The sequence below is a fragment of the Aythya ferina genome (genome assembly GCF_964211825.1).
Source record: "Aythya ferina genome assembly, chromosome: Z".
Taxonomy (NCBI): Eukaryota; Metazoa; Chordata; class Aves; order Anseriformes; family Anatidae; genus Aythya; species Aythya ferina.
In genome coordinates, this window is record NC_140299.1 from 78,472,132 (window position 1) to 78,491,614 (window position 19,483).

Here is a 19,483-nt window from a genome sequence, read left to right on the forward strand (position 1 = left end):
GTGCTGCAAGCTGGGTTAGTAAGATTGGAGACCCTCCTTGCTAGTGAAATTGCTTAAACCATCCCACCCCATGCAAGTGGTGTTCTTGTCCTTCGTGCTGGCAATAAGAGGGCAGCATCTGAGGAGAGAGGTGGCAGGGCACTATGGGAATTGCTGCCAGCCCTGCTTTCATGGGAAGAGGAGAAGGAAGAATGGGAAGACAGCCAGGATGGCTTCTCTGCTGCTTTCCCAGTTTCCATCAGGGACAAAGAAGTCCCACAGACTTCTGTCTACCTTGGGAAGAGGAATGTTGTGCTTTTGGGTGGTTACTGCCGAGAAGCCTGAATCAGAGCTCAGCTATGTTGTGTCTTTTACACTGAAACAGGCAAGCTAATAAATATTAGCAGACAGGAGGGAGAGTCTGACTCAGGTTGTTAACGCTTGCTCTTTCTAACAACAGCTCGCCTGTCCCAGCGAGGGCTGGAGCCTTGCCTGGAGCACTGTCACCTCTGTCTCAGGTGCCAGCATCCCCGTGCAACCCCGTGTCCCTCCTGGCTGCCACCCACCTGCCCTGAGACCCTTTGCTCAGGGAGTGCCTGAAGCTGTGTTCCAGTAAGAGCCAGGGATGGAGGAGATGGGAGGCTGAGGAGTGAGGGGGAGGCACAGATTCTTCTCAGGCTGAAGCATCTCCTGGGCCCCAATGTGTTGTGACATGGTGACCTGATGGTGGGAGATGGGGTGAGTGCTGCACTTAAAAAGAACAATTCTTCCCCAGAACTACTTTCTTCAGAAGAACCATCAGAGAAGTCATGAGGTGAATGGCCGAACAACTGTAAACTCTGCAAACTGCAGATAACGCCTCGCTAAACTGTTGCCTCCAACAGGACAGTTTGGGCCCTGTCTGGGGATGAGACAGACCAGATGCACGGCCACACAAGAGCCTCAGACACCACTTCAAAATGCGCTAGCCTTGCTGCCCCTCAGTGGTGCCAAACCAAGGAGGCAAACACTGGAGGAGAAAGGGTATCTGCTGTAGCCTCTGTTCTGCTCTCCCTCTCCCATGTCTGACAGCTATGCCACCAGCAGTGCTCTTCCTATCGTCCTTACTCTGTACATGCCTTGCCTTGACTGCAGCAGTGCGGTTCCCAGTTCAGGGACACCAAACGGACTTGCTCTCACATTGCTACGACCCTCAGCTTGGTCTCACCAGCTGGCTTATTGTCTTTCTTGTTTGTTTGTTTGCTTGTTTGTTTGTTTTTTGTTTAGCTTAGTTTTGTTTTGTTTTCTTTTCTTTTAACTGGCTTTTGCAGTCAGGAGGATAGTCAGCTGGAGGAAGCCAGGTTTGCAAGGAACACGGTGTGGGGCAGGAAGGATGAGTCAGGCTGCAGCCCATGACAAACAACTTTATTCACTTTATACATCAAAACTGTCCAGAATTTCATGCTGACCCTGGTACAGAACTTGATTATTCCCATATTTTAATGGAATAACTTACAGAGCAGCAATGAAGGGAAAAAGTACTTTCTTTTATTTTTAGAATAAAAATAATCCTGTTGGCGTTTTTTCTTTGCCCTTAGAAGTCTTCACAGATGTGTTTTGTCAGTTAAAACATGTATTGCTTAGATGTTCCACACTGTTAGGAAAACCATTAAGTTAATATCATTGTGCCTTGCTGGCTTAAATAAACATAGAGTTGTTTCTTGCTTTCTTTTACTAGTATCTGGGACCTCAGCATAGCTCTCATGCTAAAAAATCCTTACTCTTTCTATAGAAGTAGCATGTCTTGTTATTGTACTATGCTTATTTAAAAATTAAAAATATTTTCTGTGATAAAAATAATCCCCTATGATTATGCTTTTCCTCTGATCTCACTTATTCACACTGAGTAATATATGGGAGGAAATATGTTAAAGGGGCTGTATTAACTCAAGTTTAAGTTTCTAGGAACCCTAGCATTGCAAGAAAAACAGCAGTGAAATAACAGACTTTCTCTCTTCTAAACTACTGCCATCTTATACCTTAAATATACTTTAAATGTGCATTTATTTCAGTATAGATAAAGAAATGCATGAAGATCTGGCTGCAAGCATGTTTTCTCTCAAGTGGGACCTACCTCCTTGACTTACTTCCATAAACTTCCTGGCACTAAATCTATATTCAGCCCTATGGCTACTGCCCAAATTTGGGGTTAGTTCTGATTTTGCACTGATAGCAGGGCAAAGGAGCAGAATGTAGTCACCAAGTGGTTAGCATTAGTATCACCACCTTTCAGCCCTTGTTAGCCCCAAAAGAGGGAGCAGAGGATGAATAGAGCAGAAAACATGGCACTGTCTCAGTACCTTTTCTGATCGTAAGGAAATGTTCTTGGGTTGGGTGGTGTGGCATTAAGACTGACAAAACCAAAATATCACACAGAAACTGTGTGGAGATTCTGAATTACCTTTAAATGTTACGCATGGGAAATTACACTAATGTAGCATGGTGAAGGCAAATTAATAATTTAAATTGATGTTTAATACAAAACCTTCTGCTTCTGTAATAATTTTTTCATGACACGAGTACACTGGTACCTACAATGTACCAGTAATGTAACAGACCTAGATGTAAGGTCTAATAAGCAGACCTGAATGCCTTTAATAAAACCGAGATGCCAACAGAAGGTGAGGTTGTTCCGTGCTGACATTTCTATTACATGCTGTTTCGATATGCCACACTATGAAGAGGAAAGAAAGTTGTGTTGGTGTGAAACAAGCAGTTCAACTATAAGAGACCGCATGATGGATTTTGGGATAATCTTAATTGTCCTAAATGACAACAAAAGTATCAAGAAATTTTAAGGAAATATAATGCAATAACATGAGATTTCAGTTAGGTTTATGTTGTGTTTTTTTTTGTTGTTGTCATTGCTAAAGAGTTGGTACCCTCTAAGGTGTACATATTTTTTTGTGGCGGTAGGGAGGAGAGTACACATCACTTAAACATAGTTCTCTCATTTGCTTTTATCACACAAAAGCTAAAGTGCAAGGACACTTGTATGCAAACAAACTAGCAGAGAGCAAGGTGTAAAGCCTATCTTGAAAAGATGATTTGGCCAAGTAGTCTGGGATAATAGCACAGCCTGACCAAAACCATGAAATGCACTACAAGCTTCAGGAAAGAACATAAAGTCAAGGAAGAGTTAAATGCAGCTTTAGATATTTCATAAATTTTGCTCTTTGATAGTGGAATAAAACCACAAGAGAAAAGATATAAGCAAAGGAAATGGGCCAGGAGAAAGAAGCAAAACGTAAGACTGGTGGTAAAGGTAGGGGGAAAAACCATCTAGCAGATGCAAAACTGGACTGAGGTCTTGTTTCACTGTGTTAACCAAGGAAGGGAAGAGAATTGGATGGCCTATTGCCGTGAAAGACTGAAAAAACAGAAACCCATGCTGCTCATGAGAAGCAAGAAGAGAAGATTTCTGGCTGGAGAGGATCCTGAAAGACCTCCAGTCTTGGCTGATGTGTATCTGGACAACTAGTACTGACATCTTTCTGCTTGGAACGGACCAACAGAGACTACATAGATCAAGTGTACCTGCGAGGAATTTTTGAGGATATTCAGAGTGGAAAGCACTCAGCCTGGAACTTACTTTATGGATGGACATTTTCTAATTCACTGATTACTAGTCTTCCATGACTGAGACACTAATTGTTGATAAGAAAAACTCTAAGGGAAGAAACCGGGGGAAAACTTTAAGGGAAAACATGGTATCTATGCCTACTGCACTGCTAAGTCTTAGAGACAACAGGAGTTTTTATACTAATGGAGGGCAGGAAAGTGGTGCAATTAGCCAGATCTTCTGGCTCCTGACACAGAATTGCTAAGGGAGCCAAAAGCATGTTGTAACAGCCGTCAGACCAGAAGATGGTATTAATCAGTGGCTCTTCAGGAATGCCAAGTAAAAGAAAGAGGTGATGAAGTGGCCGCCTGCATTAGTACACAGACCAAAAACATGTCAGGAAGGACTGTGAAAGATTTTACTGCAGCAGTGAAAAAAGTCTTCTGAGCAGGCATAGGTTCATTTTGGAGTGTGGAGTGACCACACAGCTGGAGGTGGAAGACAACAAATGACGCAAGTGCTAAACTAACATATCTTACGTTTTCAGTAAGGTTGTCTTTGATGTTCTGAAAGCAGGATATAGTTTAAAGTACACGAGTGCACTGATACAAAATAAGAATGTAAAGATGAAACCTGAGCTAAGAAAATATAGTCTGTTCAATGAAAAGCGTGGAAGAACTCACCATCTGAAGTACTGACGTTACTGCTGGCATTTGGTATGGCAAACCCGAAGGCGGAGATATCAGCTTGCTTATCACTTCAGTGCACTGTAGTGTAGCCTGTCACTGCACTACAAGAATAGTACCATATGTTTCTGCACAACAGCAACATAACATATACATATATGTAAGGAAAGTAATTTAACTGTTAACAGGCCTATTAGTCTGACTTCAACAGCAAACAGGACTTTAGGAAAATTTTTGACTAAAAATTGTTGAAGAAGAAAGAGAATTAGAGTAAATCACTAGGAACATGGATAAAAAGCATCATATTCTGACCAAAGGGTGTCAGATTAATGTTATATCAATCATATAATAAAACTAAATATATAAAGCCAGGAAAATGGGATTCATTGATTGCTTGGATTTCAGGGAAGTGATTTGGGAAATATAGGAAATTATGGTGGAGAACACAGGTGTTTGATGGAAACTTTGCTAAATGTGTAAAAACTTCATAAAGAGGAGACTGCAATTGCTTGGGTTAAAGCATAAATGATTGGCCTAGAAAAAAAATCCAGTCAACTTTCTCCAGAATCATTTTTAAGACTCTTTAATATTTCAATTTTATTTATTTATTTATTTTTACCTTGTAAGGTAAATAAGTAAATGGGACTATTGAATGAGTAATGTTTCACATGATGTATATAGCCGCATTGAAGGAGGAAGGATAGATATTTAGAACGTGTGAAGATAGAAAAAGGATGGACAAAGTGACAAAATTTAATACGGACAACAAAATCTAGATTTTTGAGGCCTAATGTGAAGAATTATTGATATGAACCTTGCACTTGTTAATTGCAAGTGATAATGAGGGACAACAACTGCTAAATATTGTCTAACACAGTAGACTATCAATCTGCACTGCAGCATGGCCAGGAAGAGGGAAGATTTGACCTCAGGTCTAACAGGCAAAGCATTGTTGTCAGGAAAGTAAAAATACTGATGCTAGCCTAAGATCTTATCTGGAATGAAATCCTGACTGTGCACACTCAAGAAATTTGGATTCAAACAACACGCGTATGGATGAACAACTAACATCAGGCAACTGGAGAACATACACTCAGGGATTAATTTGAAAAAGTTTATTCACATGGTAGCTGTGAGGAGACTTGTTGGTAAATCACTGATGTTTTAAAGCAAACATCAAAGAAGAAAGATAGTTATTTGAAGATAAGGATATTAGGAGAAGCATAAGGTTGTTCAGTGGCTGTGAGCAAGCATGTAGAATTGGAAGAATGTCTCTCATGTCAGAATAGGGTCTAAAACTGCCCTGCAGTGATAAGGCTTGAAACCCAGCTTGTTTAAAAATAAAAGTAACTTTATGGGATGTTAGATGCTGTAAAAAAATGGAATAGAACACAGTTTAGCTCATTGGCTCAGGAGATGCTTTTAGCTCTGTGTACTTGACTACAGAACATTTATATGTACCTTTTGTCACTCCAAAACATGCAATCCAAGAGGAGTTTAGCTCTGGATCCCTTGGATTTCACCTACTCAATACTATACTCCTTAATATAATACAAAATGCCTTTTGTATGAAGCCATAACATGTGTTCCACAGACTTCCCTGATTTGCAGCTCATTTCCAGGTGTAGATCATCTTGTGTGTTTATGCAGCACTGGGCAGAGTGAAATCCCTAGCCTGTTGTGATTCCACAATGCAGAGAGGAATGAAAAAATTAATAGTAGAAATATCAAGTTCTGAACAGTTTAATTCTTTTTGATTTGTGGTCTGTGTATTTCAGAGCTCAAACCAGCTGATCAGCAAAGGTTATGGCAGAGCTTGATTTTAAGCATCATGCAGCTTTCCTTGAAGGAATGAGCTCTCAAGGTTCAGAAGAGTTGAGTTTTCATGGGTAGGGAGAATACTCTATCTTGCAACTTTTTCATCTGTGAACTATTCAGCACTTGCAAATTGCACTGTACACACCCTGAAGGACTAGTAAGAAGCAACATGTATGACTTGCAAATTAAACTAAAATAAACTTCTGACTAAGAAAGTTTAAGATACACAGAATAAGGAAAATTAATTTTGATTTGGTTTAATTATTTCCAATAATTTCTTCACCCAACATGGTAAGTAAATTTCAGAGATAAGAAACAGAATTATACAAGGCACACTATATATTTAGTTGACATGAGTGTCAAATTTGAAATTAACCCTGGGGAAGGAACATTTACCATCTCACAATGGTGATATTTCTTCATTTTGGTATACACATTCATTGTGTATACCTTCATGCTGTAAGCTTCTTTAGAGGAAAGCCAGCTATCTGTTATTCCTTATTTGACCTTGACAGCATGAGTGCCTGTTTCAGTAGGTGAAGCATGCCTTTGACTTCTGTGACTTACCTGGAAACTTCTAAATGCTCAGGCTTTCTTAGTATCCTTCTCTAACTTGGTAAATCATATTTACATACAAATTCAAATAAAATAATTTGCCAGCTGATTAGAGAAAGGAATCAAAATTGGGGGTGGGGGTGGGAGAATTTGTGCTGTGTTTCTTAATTTTGCAAGATTAATTTTACTCATCCTCAATAAACATATAAATGAAGGCAGGAATTTACCTGTTAGTTCTGCCTATCCTTCCTGCATAAATCCTTGTTGTTTTCTTATACAGGATGACCCTCAACGACTGAATCTGGGACTGAAAAAACAGCTGCATTGTACTGCAGACTCAAATCCTGCTACAGCTATAAGCTCTAGGATTCAAACCAAACAGGATTATGCAGAAGGGCAGTATAATACTTGGTGTGAATTAAAGGTATGAGAAAGGACACGTTTCTTTCTGGGTAAGCTACTTTTTTTTTTCCTGATGTTTAAATTGCCCAGTTATGATCTCAGATGTGCTAAGCCTTTTTAAATAATAAACAGCAGTAATTTTCTGTGATGTGAAGAATTATGTATGGCAGTCTCATAAAATGAAAAACATTCCACAATAAAGTAGTTATTTCAGCCCACTGCAGTTACTTATTACTTTAGGATGCATGCTTTTCTTCTTCATCTTAAAACAAGCTGTCCTTTACTCACTAATCTTTGCAAGGTTGTGACTAATTGCTGTTAAACAGTGCAACTTTCTTGTTATTGTGTTGTGTTTTTTTTTTTTTATTATTATTTTTATTTGATTTTTGCCTTTTTACTTTCTCTGTGAGTAATAATAATGAAACAGAACAAGAAAAGTAAAGGTTCTGGTCACAGGTTGCAGTACTTTAAAACATGCAGCAAAATAAAAACAAAAAATAAAAAAAATAAGGATCATTAAGCACGTCATTCTGTCTTCCTGAGCAATCTGAAGATACTGGTATTTTCTCATGTATTTCCTTACCTTGGATGTGAATAATTCTCTCATGCTCCAGGCTTGAGTTGTCAGGGTGAGGGTCAGCCCAGCAGACAGAAATCAGCACCAGAAAGAGGAGACTCATCATCTTTATACTCAGAAGAATCTTCTTCACTGTAAGGGCAGCACATACAAAGAGGCTTGTGAATTTTTGGAAACCTTTACAGTGTTGGACTGCACAACTTGTTACAGCAATGATCTTTTAAAGGATCTGTAACATAGTTAACCCATTCAGCTCAAAAAGAATGGGTTAGAAATTTCTTAGTCATGAAGACTGGACCTTTTTAACCACAGACTTTGATTAAATGAAACTTGCAATCCATATTTAGCTCTGCTTATGCAGAAATACAACACGAAAGAACAAAAGCACACACACACACACACACACATGCACACACACACACACACAGATATCCTTAAACTAAACGCCTTGCAGCACCATAAGTAAGCTGTACTGGTGTTTCAAAAAATGTTCTAGTGTGCTTTTGCATTTCCAGACCTACTCGAGCTCTGGTCCAGGAATACAGTTAAAACAACCGAAGCTATATCTAAGTCTGTATCCCAATATGATGCAATCTGCTGGTGGCAGATTATTAAGGTAAAAACAATCTTCTCACAGGTTTTGGCATTTCAGACAAGACTGCAAATCAACATAGCAGTCAGGGTGATAAGTTTGCTTAAGCTAAGCAAGAAAGATGACAAAACATTTCTGAGGCTGATAGAAAGGTCTATGTTATTTCATACTCTCTTACCATTTTAAAAGATGCCTAAATACACAATGAAATGTTCGAAACCATGCACAAAGTAGGTTAGAGTTGTATATGCTACCACTGCAGCTGCCCTGATTGATTTTTCATTCATTTCTACCTAGAATGCTGACGCACTAACTTAGTGTGCCAGGTAGGGTCTCTGCAGTCAGCAGAGCTGAGAGCTGCAGGGAAAATCTCTGCCAGCCTCTGAGTAGTAATTAAGCAAATGAAGACCTGAAATAGAAAAGGAGGCATAAAAGACAAGAAGTTTTATACGGAGGGTTTAGACTGATGTGTGTTTTATAGCTGTAATTTTAATGACCCTTATTTCTTGAAATAAGAGATAGTTATTTCCCAACTTTGCCTTTCAAGAGACTAGTATTTTTTTCCCCAGTCTTGAAGTAGAGACAGCATTATTAATATGCTTTCTCTCTAATGCAGAGAAGTGTAATCTTTTTTGCTGTGCCTCTCTCGGAGCTAGAAGCACATCAGAGTTGCAGGGTACTCTCAGTCAGAGCTGGGGGCTGAGTCTGAGCTTGCCAAGCAGCCCCAGTCTTTAAGCATATGCCAGCACCTTACAAGCTTCAAATCTAGATCCAAATACTGGAACCTGGACAGCCTCTGCTACCATCTGAAATGCAGAAATGCTATTGACTTTTATTCAAACAGCACATGCATGTTACTTGCCTGCCCTTCCATTTCTTCAAGCGAGTTTGGGTGGGAGCTCAGTGCCCGTTCAGCATCCCTTAAGTGGAGTGCCTAGAGGTAGGACAAGTGACTGCTGCATGCTGCTTTCCAGGTGGTCCAGCTCAGAAACTCCAGGCTCCCCAGCCACTCCCTCTTTCCTGGAAAGCCTGGCAGCCCAATGACCTCCATTCGGGAGAGCAAGGGCAGATGTGGCTCCCCCTGCAGCACACCAGCCTGAGCCTGTGCTGACTGGGGGGGTCACCGGCATGAAGCAAAACCACGCTGCTCTTTTTCTCACACACCCCACACCAGGCACATTTGCTCTAAAAGGTGGAAATGCTGCAGGTCTGAAGCATTTTTATTCACTTATTTTTGGCTGTTGACTAACAACTGACGATTCTGTTTCATTGGTTGGTGAGAGTTCTGTTGATTTGGAAATAGTCCGGGTAACAAAGGAGCTTTGATTTTGGAGAGCCCACGCAGAGTCTGTGGGGGTGTTCCCATCCCAATCTGCAGCCTGGAGCCTACGCTGGATGCAAAAGCTCCTGGACCCTGCAGGGGCTCTGCAGACCTGCTTGGGGAGCACCTTACCATCTCATTAAAGGTTTGCCTCTGTCATCACAAACTTGCTCTTTTCCATGGCACCAGTGAAACAGAACAGCCAAATAACCAGGGTACTGGTAGTACAACCCTATTTTGGGGGGCAGCACCCCCATTTCTCCTAAACTATGCACGCACAGGGACTAGGGCTCCACCATGGAATAAAGACACACCTCCTGGTTACACAAACGGAGAACTCCACACATGGACCCCTCCTTTGTCAAGGTCACTTTAATGCGATGGGGAAAAGCCCTCCGCCTAGCAGGAGTTTCCCTGAGATGCTGACCTGCAGAACAGCTTTGTTCGGGGTCAGTCTGTTGCACTGAAGGTGCCAGATACAGCTTTTTGAGATATTTCTGTTCCCTTCAAATAGAGACAAATATTACCCTGTGCTCAAAACTTTCCGTGACAGCATCACAGAAGGAGGATGAGAGACACGTAAATGCTGGACTCTGTGTACCTGCTCTTTCCTCAGCTCTGTGGATGCGGCTGAACAATTTCATTGGTCAGAGGCCATGGATATGGCACAAAATCAACCTCTGGGGTACAGATAGACATGGATTTGGGGTGAAATACTCCAAATGGTGGTACCTTAGCTTTGTGAATAGACGAAGTTTACAGTGTCTGGGCTTCAGGTTTTCCGTAATAGCCAAGGACAGAAAGGGCAGCCTGATGTGTTCATGGGAGGTGGAGGGGCAGGCACATGCAGTTATTATGTGTGTGTGTGTGTCTGTGCTTCCTTTCACTCTGGTCAAGCTCACCTGTGCTGCTCAGGTGCACCTCTCTCTGAATTGCCTCAGACTGCACAAAACCAGCAAGAACTCCAAGACTACCTAACAGGGGAGCAAATGCTTGGCCCACCTTTTGTAAAATTTACCTGTCGCATATTTCCCAAAATCACTGAACGCTTTATGCTTGAGGTCGATCAATGCAGAGCAAACTTTTAACTGGGCAGAAGCATCCCGTCTGTTCCAGCCTCTGCTAAAGGCGAGCAGCCCATTCACTGCCACCTATGGTGTTTCCAGTCAGGAACACTCCGAGCTCGTCCCACATTCCTCCTGGCACTCCCCACCATGGGAGACGCGGCACACGGCCAAGGCAACGCAAAGTGACTTCACCAGGCCAGGAACCTAAGCCCTAGTGTTTTGTAGGTTATCCAAAAAGCAATTAGCCAAAGAAACTTACATCCTCAGCTCTAGCCAAAGTAACAGCAATCAGGCTCCTCTTCTGCAACAGCCTTGAAGACCTCAGGGGAAAAATGATAGGTGTGGATGTTTTCACATTAAAATTAATAAAGTCTTGGCTGGAAGACAGTGAGTTTTCAGTAAAAAGTGGTAATGACTAGTCGTATTCAAGAAATTTGTGCTGGTTTCAATTGCTACATCTTTCTGCATCAATCTGCTGTCTCCCTAGACAGGGGCAGAAGGAGGCTGAATAGCAGTTTATAAGGGGGGAGCATAAGGCTTAGGGCAGTGGTCAAGATGGCTGTGCATTCAGCTTCTAATTTCTCTAAACCTGTCCATTCTTAGATAAAATTTGAAACTCTCGTACTAACCATCATTTTGTTATGCTTACTGAACCATAGTTCATCTACCACAGGCAAATCTAAAAGGTGATAAAGCACCAATGTTTGCATTTTAATGTAATATGCTGAAAATCAGCAGAATGCCTTCAAGTAATAAGACTGTGTAAGTAAGAGGCATTTCAACGAAGAATGGAAGAGTAAAAAATGCAAATAAAGGCACACATCAATCCCTGTTTTTAATACAAAAACATATTTCCTATTTACTACTACAACTACTTTTTAGCTGCAGAACATGAGAGCATCCACAATGTTTGGCCAAAGGTCTACATTGCTCAATATGCTCTCCCTGACAGTAGTTAAAGGCCATGGGAATACCTCTGATTACAGGAGTTAACTTCTATCTTTTATTAAGATGTGATAACATCCTATATCAAGTGCTTGTGCCCCTGAGAGGAAAGACCTGTGGAAAACTGAATTCACAATGGCTCAAGAGCATATGGCAATATGACCATCACCTCCTCTGATTCAGCTGCAGACATGGTCACTCTGGTAAGATGAGTGCTTGAGTAAGATTTGACTTAACTCGTGCAAAGAACGGGCTGCTTTTGGGGAAATGCCATAAAATGCTGCTTTGGATCATGCAGGACTGCAACTGCCTTACTGCTACCTAGACCACAAGAACCCCAAGAACCACAGAGAAGGGTACTGCAGCAAGATACAATGCCATCTACTCAAGTGCATAGCTCTACGGTGCAAAGAAGGTTTAGGACGAGAGGCAGATGACATGAGATACCTTGCCGAAGAAGAAAATGAGTTACCAGTGCACAAGGACAGCAAAAACAGCTAACTCCTAGGACAGACACAGCGGCCTTCTTCATTAAGGGCTCTGTCTTTCTGTGGATTTCTTAGTATTTTATACAATGAAAACCAGCAGCATTCAAGGGTATCTAAAATGGGTAACAGAATTAGTAAAAGCAGTCTAAATAGTTTAGTGTTGAAATAACCCCAAAATCAATGGACTATTCACAACTGTGCACAAACCTATTGTATGATATAAGCCACTACAGGCTCCCTCTCTTTGCAGATCTGTTCCATCTGAGAACTGGTGCTCAGCACTATAAACGAACTTCTTAGTAAAATAAAGCATATGTATTTTCAGGGAGAGGGTGTCAGCTACAAATAAGGAAAATCTCTCACTCTTAGACACCACTGGTAGATAACAGAACATGATGAAGATCAACCTAGACAGTACTCATACAGTCTCCTCAGTAGCCTTTCCTAAAATTGGGAAGATGGAGTAGAGTAGTACTGCAGTCTAGCTGAGTAGACATGGACTTCTGGTGTCAAATGACTGGCCAAAGTCTGCTGAAGCTCACACCTTCTACACGCATGTAGACACCTAGGTTTAGGCAGCTGGGCCGAGCCATAAGAATGTGATTCAGCTGTGAATTATTTTTGTCTGTATGTAAAATTTCACTTAGGAGTCCAAACAACTAATATTGTTAATTAACAACTAATACAGTTAGTGCATTTCTAGCCAATGCCATCAGCGGAAGGCAGACTTGTATTTTGTTGACCTAGGATGCCTTTGGTGTACTCCTGTCTTTGAACGATTTCTTCCACCCGCAGTACAGCTTCTGGAAGAGTGAGAATTGTGGACTTGAATCTTGCAAGCTGAAGCAGAGGGCACGCCTTGCATGGCCTCTTTGGCTGAGTGGCCTAACAAGAGGCTGGTTTGCAAGCAAGGTACAGGCACAATTCATTCAGTCTGGGATGCAGTGCTCAGGACTTTAGGGGGACTCAGAGACAGAGGTGCCTAAAGTGCAGCTCTGTCTCAGCATCTCCTTACAGGAGGGGGCTGAGAGTGCCTCTCATGATTAGCATTTCTTCTGGCTAGATCTAGGCAGCTTTCCACTCAGCATGGCAAACAAGATTTTAGAAAGCCAGTACTGTTCTCCCCATGACTGCGCAGTGCCAGCTTTCTGACTCACCTTGGTAGTTCCAGCATGCTTCTTTTAGATCTCCTGATGCCATGTGGGCATCTGAAGTAGGCAATAGCAACATCAGCCTTTCTCTTGCAAGGCACCTAGACTTTTATAAGTACTCACAATCTCCTTCAGAGAACTTTTGTTCTCCAAAGGCAATGGTAAAATACTCAGTCCCAGCTACAGACTAAGATCTCACTTAAAAAAGTCAAATTAAAGTCCACTTCTAGCCTTGATATGCCCTTACACTTTTGTCTAGATTGCAGTTTTCATTTAAATTACTGAGAAGAAAGGTTCTTCTCAGACAAAAAGTCCCCCAGGCTGACGGAACTAAGGCAAGACATATTCAGCAGATTGCTCTCCAAGTTAAACTGTTCACACAAAGGAAATTTCACCGATGCCATGGCAAAAGGAAACAAAATTAACAGCATAACAATGGTAACATTTATACTCTCTATTATCATGACTTAGAGCAAGCTTTCCATGACCTCCTCCCATGCTACTTCATTAGTTAAGGCAATTTAGAAATTTGTGAGACTGTCTAAGTCTTGAGGCCATCTAAAGTGCCAGACGGTCAATGTCTGGATAACAGGTTGTCATAGTAGTTACCTAACCACAGGCAGAACACTTCAGTGGAAAAGCAGCATGACCATTCAAAGACATCTGGAATCCCCTAGAGTCTATTAATTCCCTGGGAAGAATGCTGATAAATTGCTTGCAAGGAGAAAGAAAATATCTTTGCAGTCTTTGAAGTGTCTGCCTTGTATTAGAAATGAAATATATTCCAGATACACAGGGTAACAATGATAACAATACTTTGGACGTTTTTCAGGGTATAGCCAAGGTCATGTGGTGACTAGAAGTTAGAAAATTCATTACTCCAGGTTTAATTCAAGCGCAGATAAGGCCAATATACTGCAGTGAAGGTCTATCATTGATGGAATACTGGTTATTCACTGCTTTGAGTAGGTTTCTTTCTTATTCTTTACAATGGGGTATATAAAAATGCCCTGAGTTCAGGAATCTGGATGGTTTTACTTAAAGGTGATCGTATGTTCTTTGATAACATAGTGCAATGTCACAGAAAGGTGACTCTTTTTTGCTTTGTGAAGTGGATTCACTTGTTTGCAGCCCCTTTCTTTAGAGAAAGTTGCTACTGCAATCTCCGCATACCAGGGGTTCTCAAAGAATTTATGCGATCCAGCTGAACAGCTGGGTCTCCAGCTAGATTGTGCTTGTATTCTGACATTTGTTTGGTCAAAATGCCTCTTTCTGCCTTAAGCAAGCATGCAGGTTGCTGAAGGTCAGTAAGTGAACTTGATCTCTCCCTCTTACTTTTCTTGACCCTTGGTCATATTTACAAAGCTAGCTTTTCATCAGTCCCTCACTGCTTCCATGGGTATCTTCCTATTACCTACACCTCTTCTTCAAGGTGTTTCTTTTGTCAGAGGTGTACTTTCTGGTAGCCTGAATAACTTGTGAAAGGCCATTTAATTTGGGAAGTTCTGACAGAGTTTTTTCAGCATCTCTATTTAGGCTTATACTTTTTGCTTTGGAAATATAATGAAAATCATTGGAACGGTAAAGCCAGAAAACAGTCCACATAATGACAGTACCTTGAGATACATACAAGTCAGTGAGTTCCCATCTGTTTTACCTGAGGGAGGTACATCTCTATTCTGACGGTCCCATGTTTAATTTGATGAAGTTCTCATTCTTTTTCCCCAGGTAAGCTGACTGTCCCAGCAGTACAAAAGTGAAAATTAAAAACATTAACAGTGCCTTTGCATCCTTGCAGGAGCCTGCTATGTGAGAAAACAGATGCACTGCAGACTTAATTACCAGTGCCAGCCTGCTGTAAGGAATTACCATTAGGGCACCATTTTTGGCACGGATCCTGGTGCAAAGCATAAAATGAGACCTTTTGTCCAGCCAACCAAGATGGCTTGGTCCTGTCCTCCCTCTTCCCTGTGGCCCAAGAACCACTCTGTCTACATTCCCTAGGTCATTGCGAATGACTTTAACAAGCCACTCAGTTTCCTAAGGAAATAGTGACAGTGATACAATGCCCTGCACATTTTTTAAAATTGTTGTTAGATGTTGGTAGACCAAGTCACCACAAAATCACTGCTTCTCAGAAGATAAACAATTTAATTTTACAACAGCACTGTCTCCATCAAACATCTGCTTCTTACTGCAAGGATACATATGTGTTTCGCTTGGATATTGTCACAAAGTCTTAGCTGTGGGTGCAGCCAGATCAAACCCATATGGGGATCAGTTGTAAAAGCACAATTCTTTCAACAATTTTTTAATTGAATTAATCAGCGATCAATGGCAAAACATACCTTCTACCGAGATCAGTTGTTCTGCGGAGGAGGAAGGTCTAGAGGTTAGGGCATGAGTTCAGACTCTGGGGGACATGAGTTCAGCTCTGCCCTCTCTGGCCCCCCTGGGAGGTGCTGGGGGGCACAGAGGTGGCAGGGGGAGTTAGTTATCCTTTATCTGAGCCCCCTCTGTGACACTGCCTGACAGTATTTCATTGCTCTGAGGGCGCTGTGGAAGACAATACATCAGCTTTTAGAGAGAGCTCACACCCCACTGCATTGGCACACCCAGAACAGAAGAAGACTTCTTCATGGCCGATTATAGGCACTACACACATGATAAGCACCACGTGGCAGTTTTCCACATGTATACAAACATATGAACATGCAATTGTCTGCCTGTACCATGCTTCCCCCTGCTTTTCTTAGACATCTTCACGACCCAATGTCTTAAGCCTTAGAAACACCTGTAAAGCCTGAGTCACACATTTAGTTAACTTCTCATTAGTTACATTCTGTTGCAAACTAATAATGGACATTTCTAAGATTGTGGGTGTTTGTAAGACAGTATCTAAATAAAGGCAACACTTGCAAACCTTATTGCTCAACAATGCTGCCCGGGTATTATGCATACACTTTTGTTTTGTTTTGGCTTACAAAACAACCTACAGCACTGGGAACACCACAAGCTCATAGCAGGATTTAAAAGCTGCTCTTTATTTTGAATCAAAAAAAGAATATCCCTTTCTATTTTAGAGCAAAGAGACTTTCACAAATATCCTTTGTCAGTCAGATGTGAGAAAGATGCCAGAAATTAGTGTATATTCAAAGCTCCATACTCTGTATATCTACCAACTGCTGATATTGGCAAATGGTGATTGAAGTTCTGCTCTTCAAACTAAGTTAACAGCAATACCAAATAAATAAATAAATAAATAAATTGCTGGAGTGAAGAGGAAAATATAATAATTGAAAACTGAAATTGTGAACTGATATCCCTGAAGAAATAGATATGGGAAGCTGGGGTAGTTCTCTGTGGTGAGCAAGCCAATGGAGAACAGCTCTGCCACAGGTAGATCACATCAAGCTATTTCTGTGTGAGAACTTGATATCCCTGCCCTACCTGGGTACCAGGAAAACATCAAAACATTGGCTATGACTCACCATGGGAAATCAATATTGAGGATATAGAATTAAGAGTTTAGTTTAAGAAGGTAAGGACTTTAAAAATAAAATAATAATTAAAAAGAAAAAAAAAAAAAAGATTTTTTGCTGCAAAGCATCACCTGATGAGTTCAAAGAGCAATCTCAGGACTGGAGTTGTTTACATGGAGTATTTTAATTAATGAACTGGCAGAACAAGTGGATACCTGCCAGTTTAATTTGTGGATGACACTATGTCAGCTGGCCTCTCTGAGGGTTTTGATCGACACTTAAAGTTTTGGCAATGGCGTGGCCAGAGAGCACCACAGGGCAGGAGTGAGCGCTCTGCATCACCATCGCCCTGACAATCTCCTCTCCAGCTCCAAAGCACTGACAACACCTTCAGACACACTGCCCACGCTGCCAGCCCTCTGTGATCAAGATGTAGTCAATAAAAATGGGACAAAGGCAGACAAGGGTTTATTGGGGTGATTGGAGGAAAGGAAAATCTTATAAAGGAGACTAAAAGAGCTTGTCTTTGTTGGCCTGGCAAAACACAGCTGAGCAAAGATATAATTGCTGTCTATAAATATATCACAGGGTAAATGCCAGAGAAGAAAAAGAACATTATTTCAGCTAAAATTTAGGAACAGTACAAGCAGGGCCATAAATAAGTTTAGACTGGAAATTAAATAATTTTAAACTATAAAGAACTGTCACAGTCTTCCTAAAGATATTTTAGGAGGGAGGCAGGAAGCACAGTTAGTTTAAAGGTGGAACTGGTTTGCTCTATGAAAAACTGCCAGGGATGATGGGGAACTTGGGCAGAAGAGGACTGGGTTATGGCACAGGGCATTCCCTTCATTCTTGTAGTCCTGTTTTTTGTCAAAGGCCTCAATTGAAGTACGTTAATAATCCTACTTAAAGCAGAATTTTTTCCTTTCCTTTTATAGCAGGTCCAAACTCTTCTATTGCTATTAAAGACATGATCCAATATACTCAGGGAAGGCTTCCTATCACTCCACATTCAACTGCAAGCACGCTCTCAGTAATACTTGGCAGTGGCAGCAAAGCACCCTTCCCACCCTTGGTCCTTTTTATGAAAGATTTCCCCGAACAGCTTTTAATGGTCAGGCTTGGTATCTGGCTCCAGTTATTTCCCAAGTAGACTCTGTGCCTTACATACCGATGCTGTTGTCCCTGACACAGATCATTAAATATCTGCAGAGGAAATGGAGACAGATGTGGCTGGCACTTTTGCAGTGCTCGGTCACATGGAAGGCTTGGCTGTGTCTGCTGTGATGATTATGTGCAAAACGCGAAGATGACAGTTCTGTTCCAGAGGTGTGGTGGTGGGGGAAGTGCAGCCTGCCCACGACGCATTTTAGTTGTGATGATTTTGAGAGCTACAACGATGTAAAAATAAAGGAGAATGCCAGATCCATTTCCACTCTGGGCCACTCAGTAAAATGACACAGGATATTAAGCTGAGAAAATAGAGAACTTCAATACCTACTTGTAAATCAAGGACATAATCGGGAAAAACAAACAACCAAAAAAACAAACAACCAAAGAGGAGCTCCTCAAAACAAACTATCCTCATTTAACATTTTCATGAGGAGCTAGTATAATGGTTCAAGCAAATTTCAGAAAGTGTAAAATATAGCATTAAGATTAACTGAATAATTTGCAACTGTTTGATGGAATCACAATGCAGAACATATCCTGGTAAATAAAACTCTCTTAAGTTGTGTAAGCAAAACAGCTTGCAGAGCATGCAGTTTTGCATATCTATTACAAGAACAAAAGTACATCATATTTTAGTTTCAGATATATTCAGATGCAGAAAGATGTGACTGAAGAACCTATCCAGGAAATACCTACTGCCTCCGGTACAAAGTAACCATAAAAGAATATACTAAGAATGTGTGGAAAACTACAGACAGCACAGAATTGAATTTAGTTTTCACAGAGACAGAAATTGAGAGGAAAAAAAAAAAAAAAAAAAAAAAGCCTAAGGCTGTGTTGCTATGTTTTAATTCGTTGGAGTATAACATATAACAGAAGAGATCTTGAAAAATCAATGCCATTGTTAATTGAATGCTTTTGACATTCATTTTCTGTGCCAGCAATATATGCTGGCTTTTGGTCAGTTCTTCAGGTAAATTAAACCTGTGTAGGTTTCAGGAAAGGAGAAGAATAGTAAAGACCCAGTTACAGGTTTTCTAGACAATCTCTGAATAGGAAAACTCAGTTAACAAAGCAAGTGTATTGATTTGTATTATGCAAGACAAAGCAATACCCTTGCTTAGTCAATAATAAGAATACCTGCAATACCAGTAGGCTGAAAATGAATGAGGTTTCAAAGATACATAAATAGGATATCCAGTTTAAATAAATGGCAAACAGATAGGACTCATGCATTTTGCAAATGCCACTCAACCAAGTGAATTATAAGGATCAGCATTGCTACAGTCATCCAGAACAAATGCAAGGCTTTCATTTGCGCTTTAATGTCCTCAGGATTATGCAGGCTGTTTCAACTTCACAGCCATAATTTCCAGTTCTCAAATAGCACTTACAGGGGCTTTGAATGCCCTCCAGCCACTGTTACCCAATCCACATTCTCACCTTCAAGCTTAAGAGGCGGGTTTGTCACACCATGAGGGATGGAGGGAAGCCCAGGAGCAGTGGTATGGTACAGATAGGGATCTCTTACTGAGATCTCATACATGTGCAATTTAAGATGTTGGAACAGTGAGCCAGATTATTCCTACATTTTTTTATTATTATTATTATATATATATTTTTTTAATATACATTATTTACCT

General features: G+C 40.9%; 1 protein-coding gene across 3 annotated transcripts in view; it reads right to left on the minus strand.

Annotated features, from left to right (window-relative positions):
- Positions 1 to 19,483, minus strand: part of HAPLN1 (hyaluronan and proteoglycan link protein 1) — a 59,475-nt gene that overhangs the window by 20,496 nt on the left and 19,496 nt on the right. For all 3 annotated transcript variants that reach the window (XM_084505352.1, XM_084505353.1, XM_084505354.1), the window contains exon 2: positions 7,625 to 7,750. In XM_084505352.1, the coding sequence (XP_084361478.1) occupies positions 7,625 to 7,724 (100 nt within the window). In that variant the 5' untranslated portion in view covers positions 7,725 to 7,750. The remainder of the gene's footprint in view (positions 1 to 7,624; positions 7,751 to 19,483) is intronic.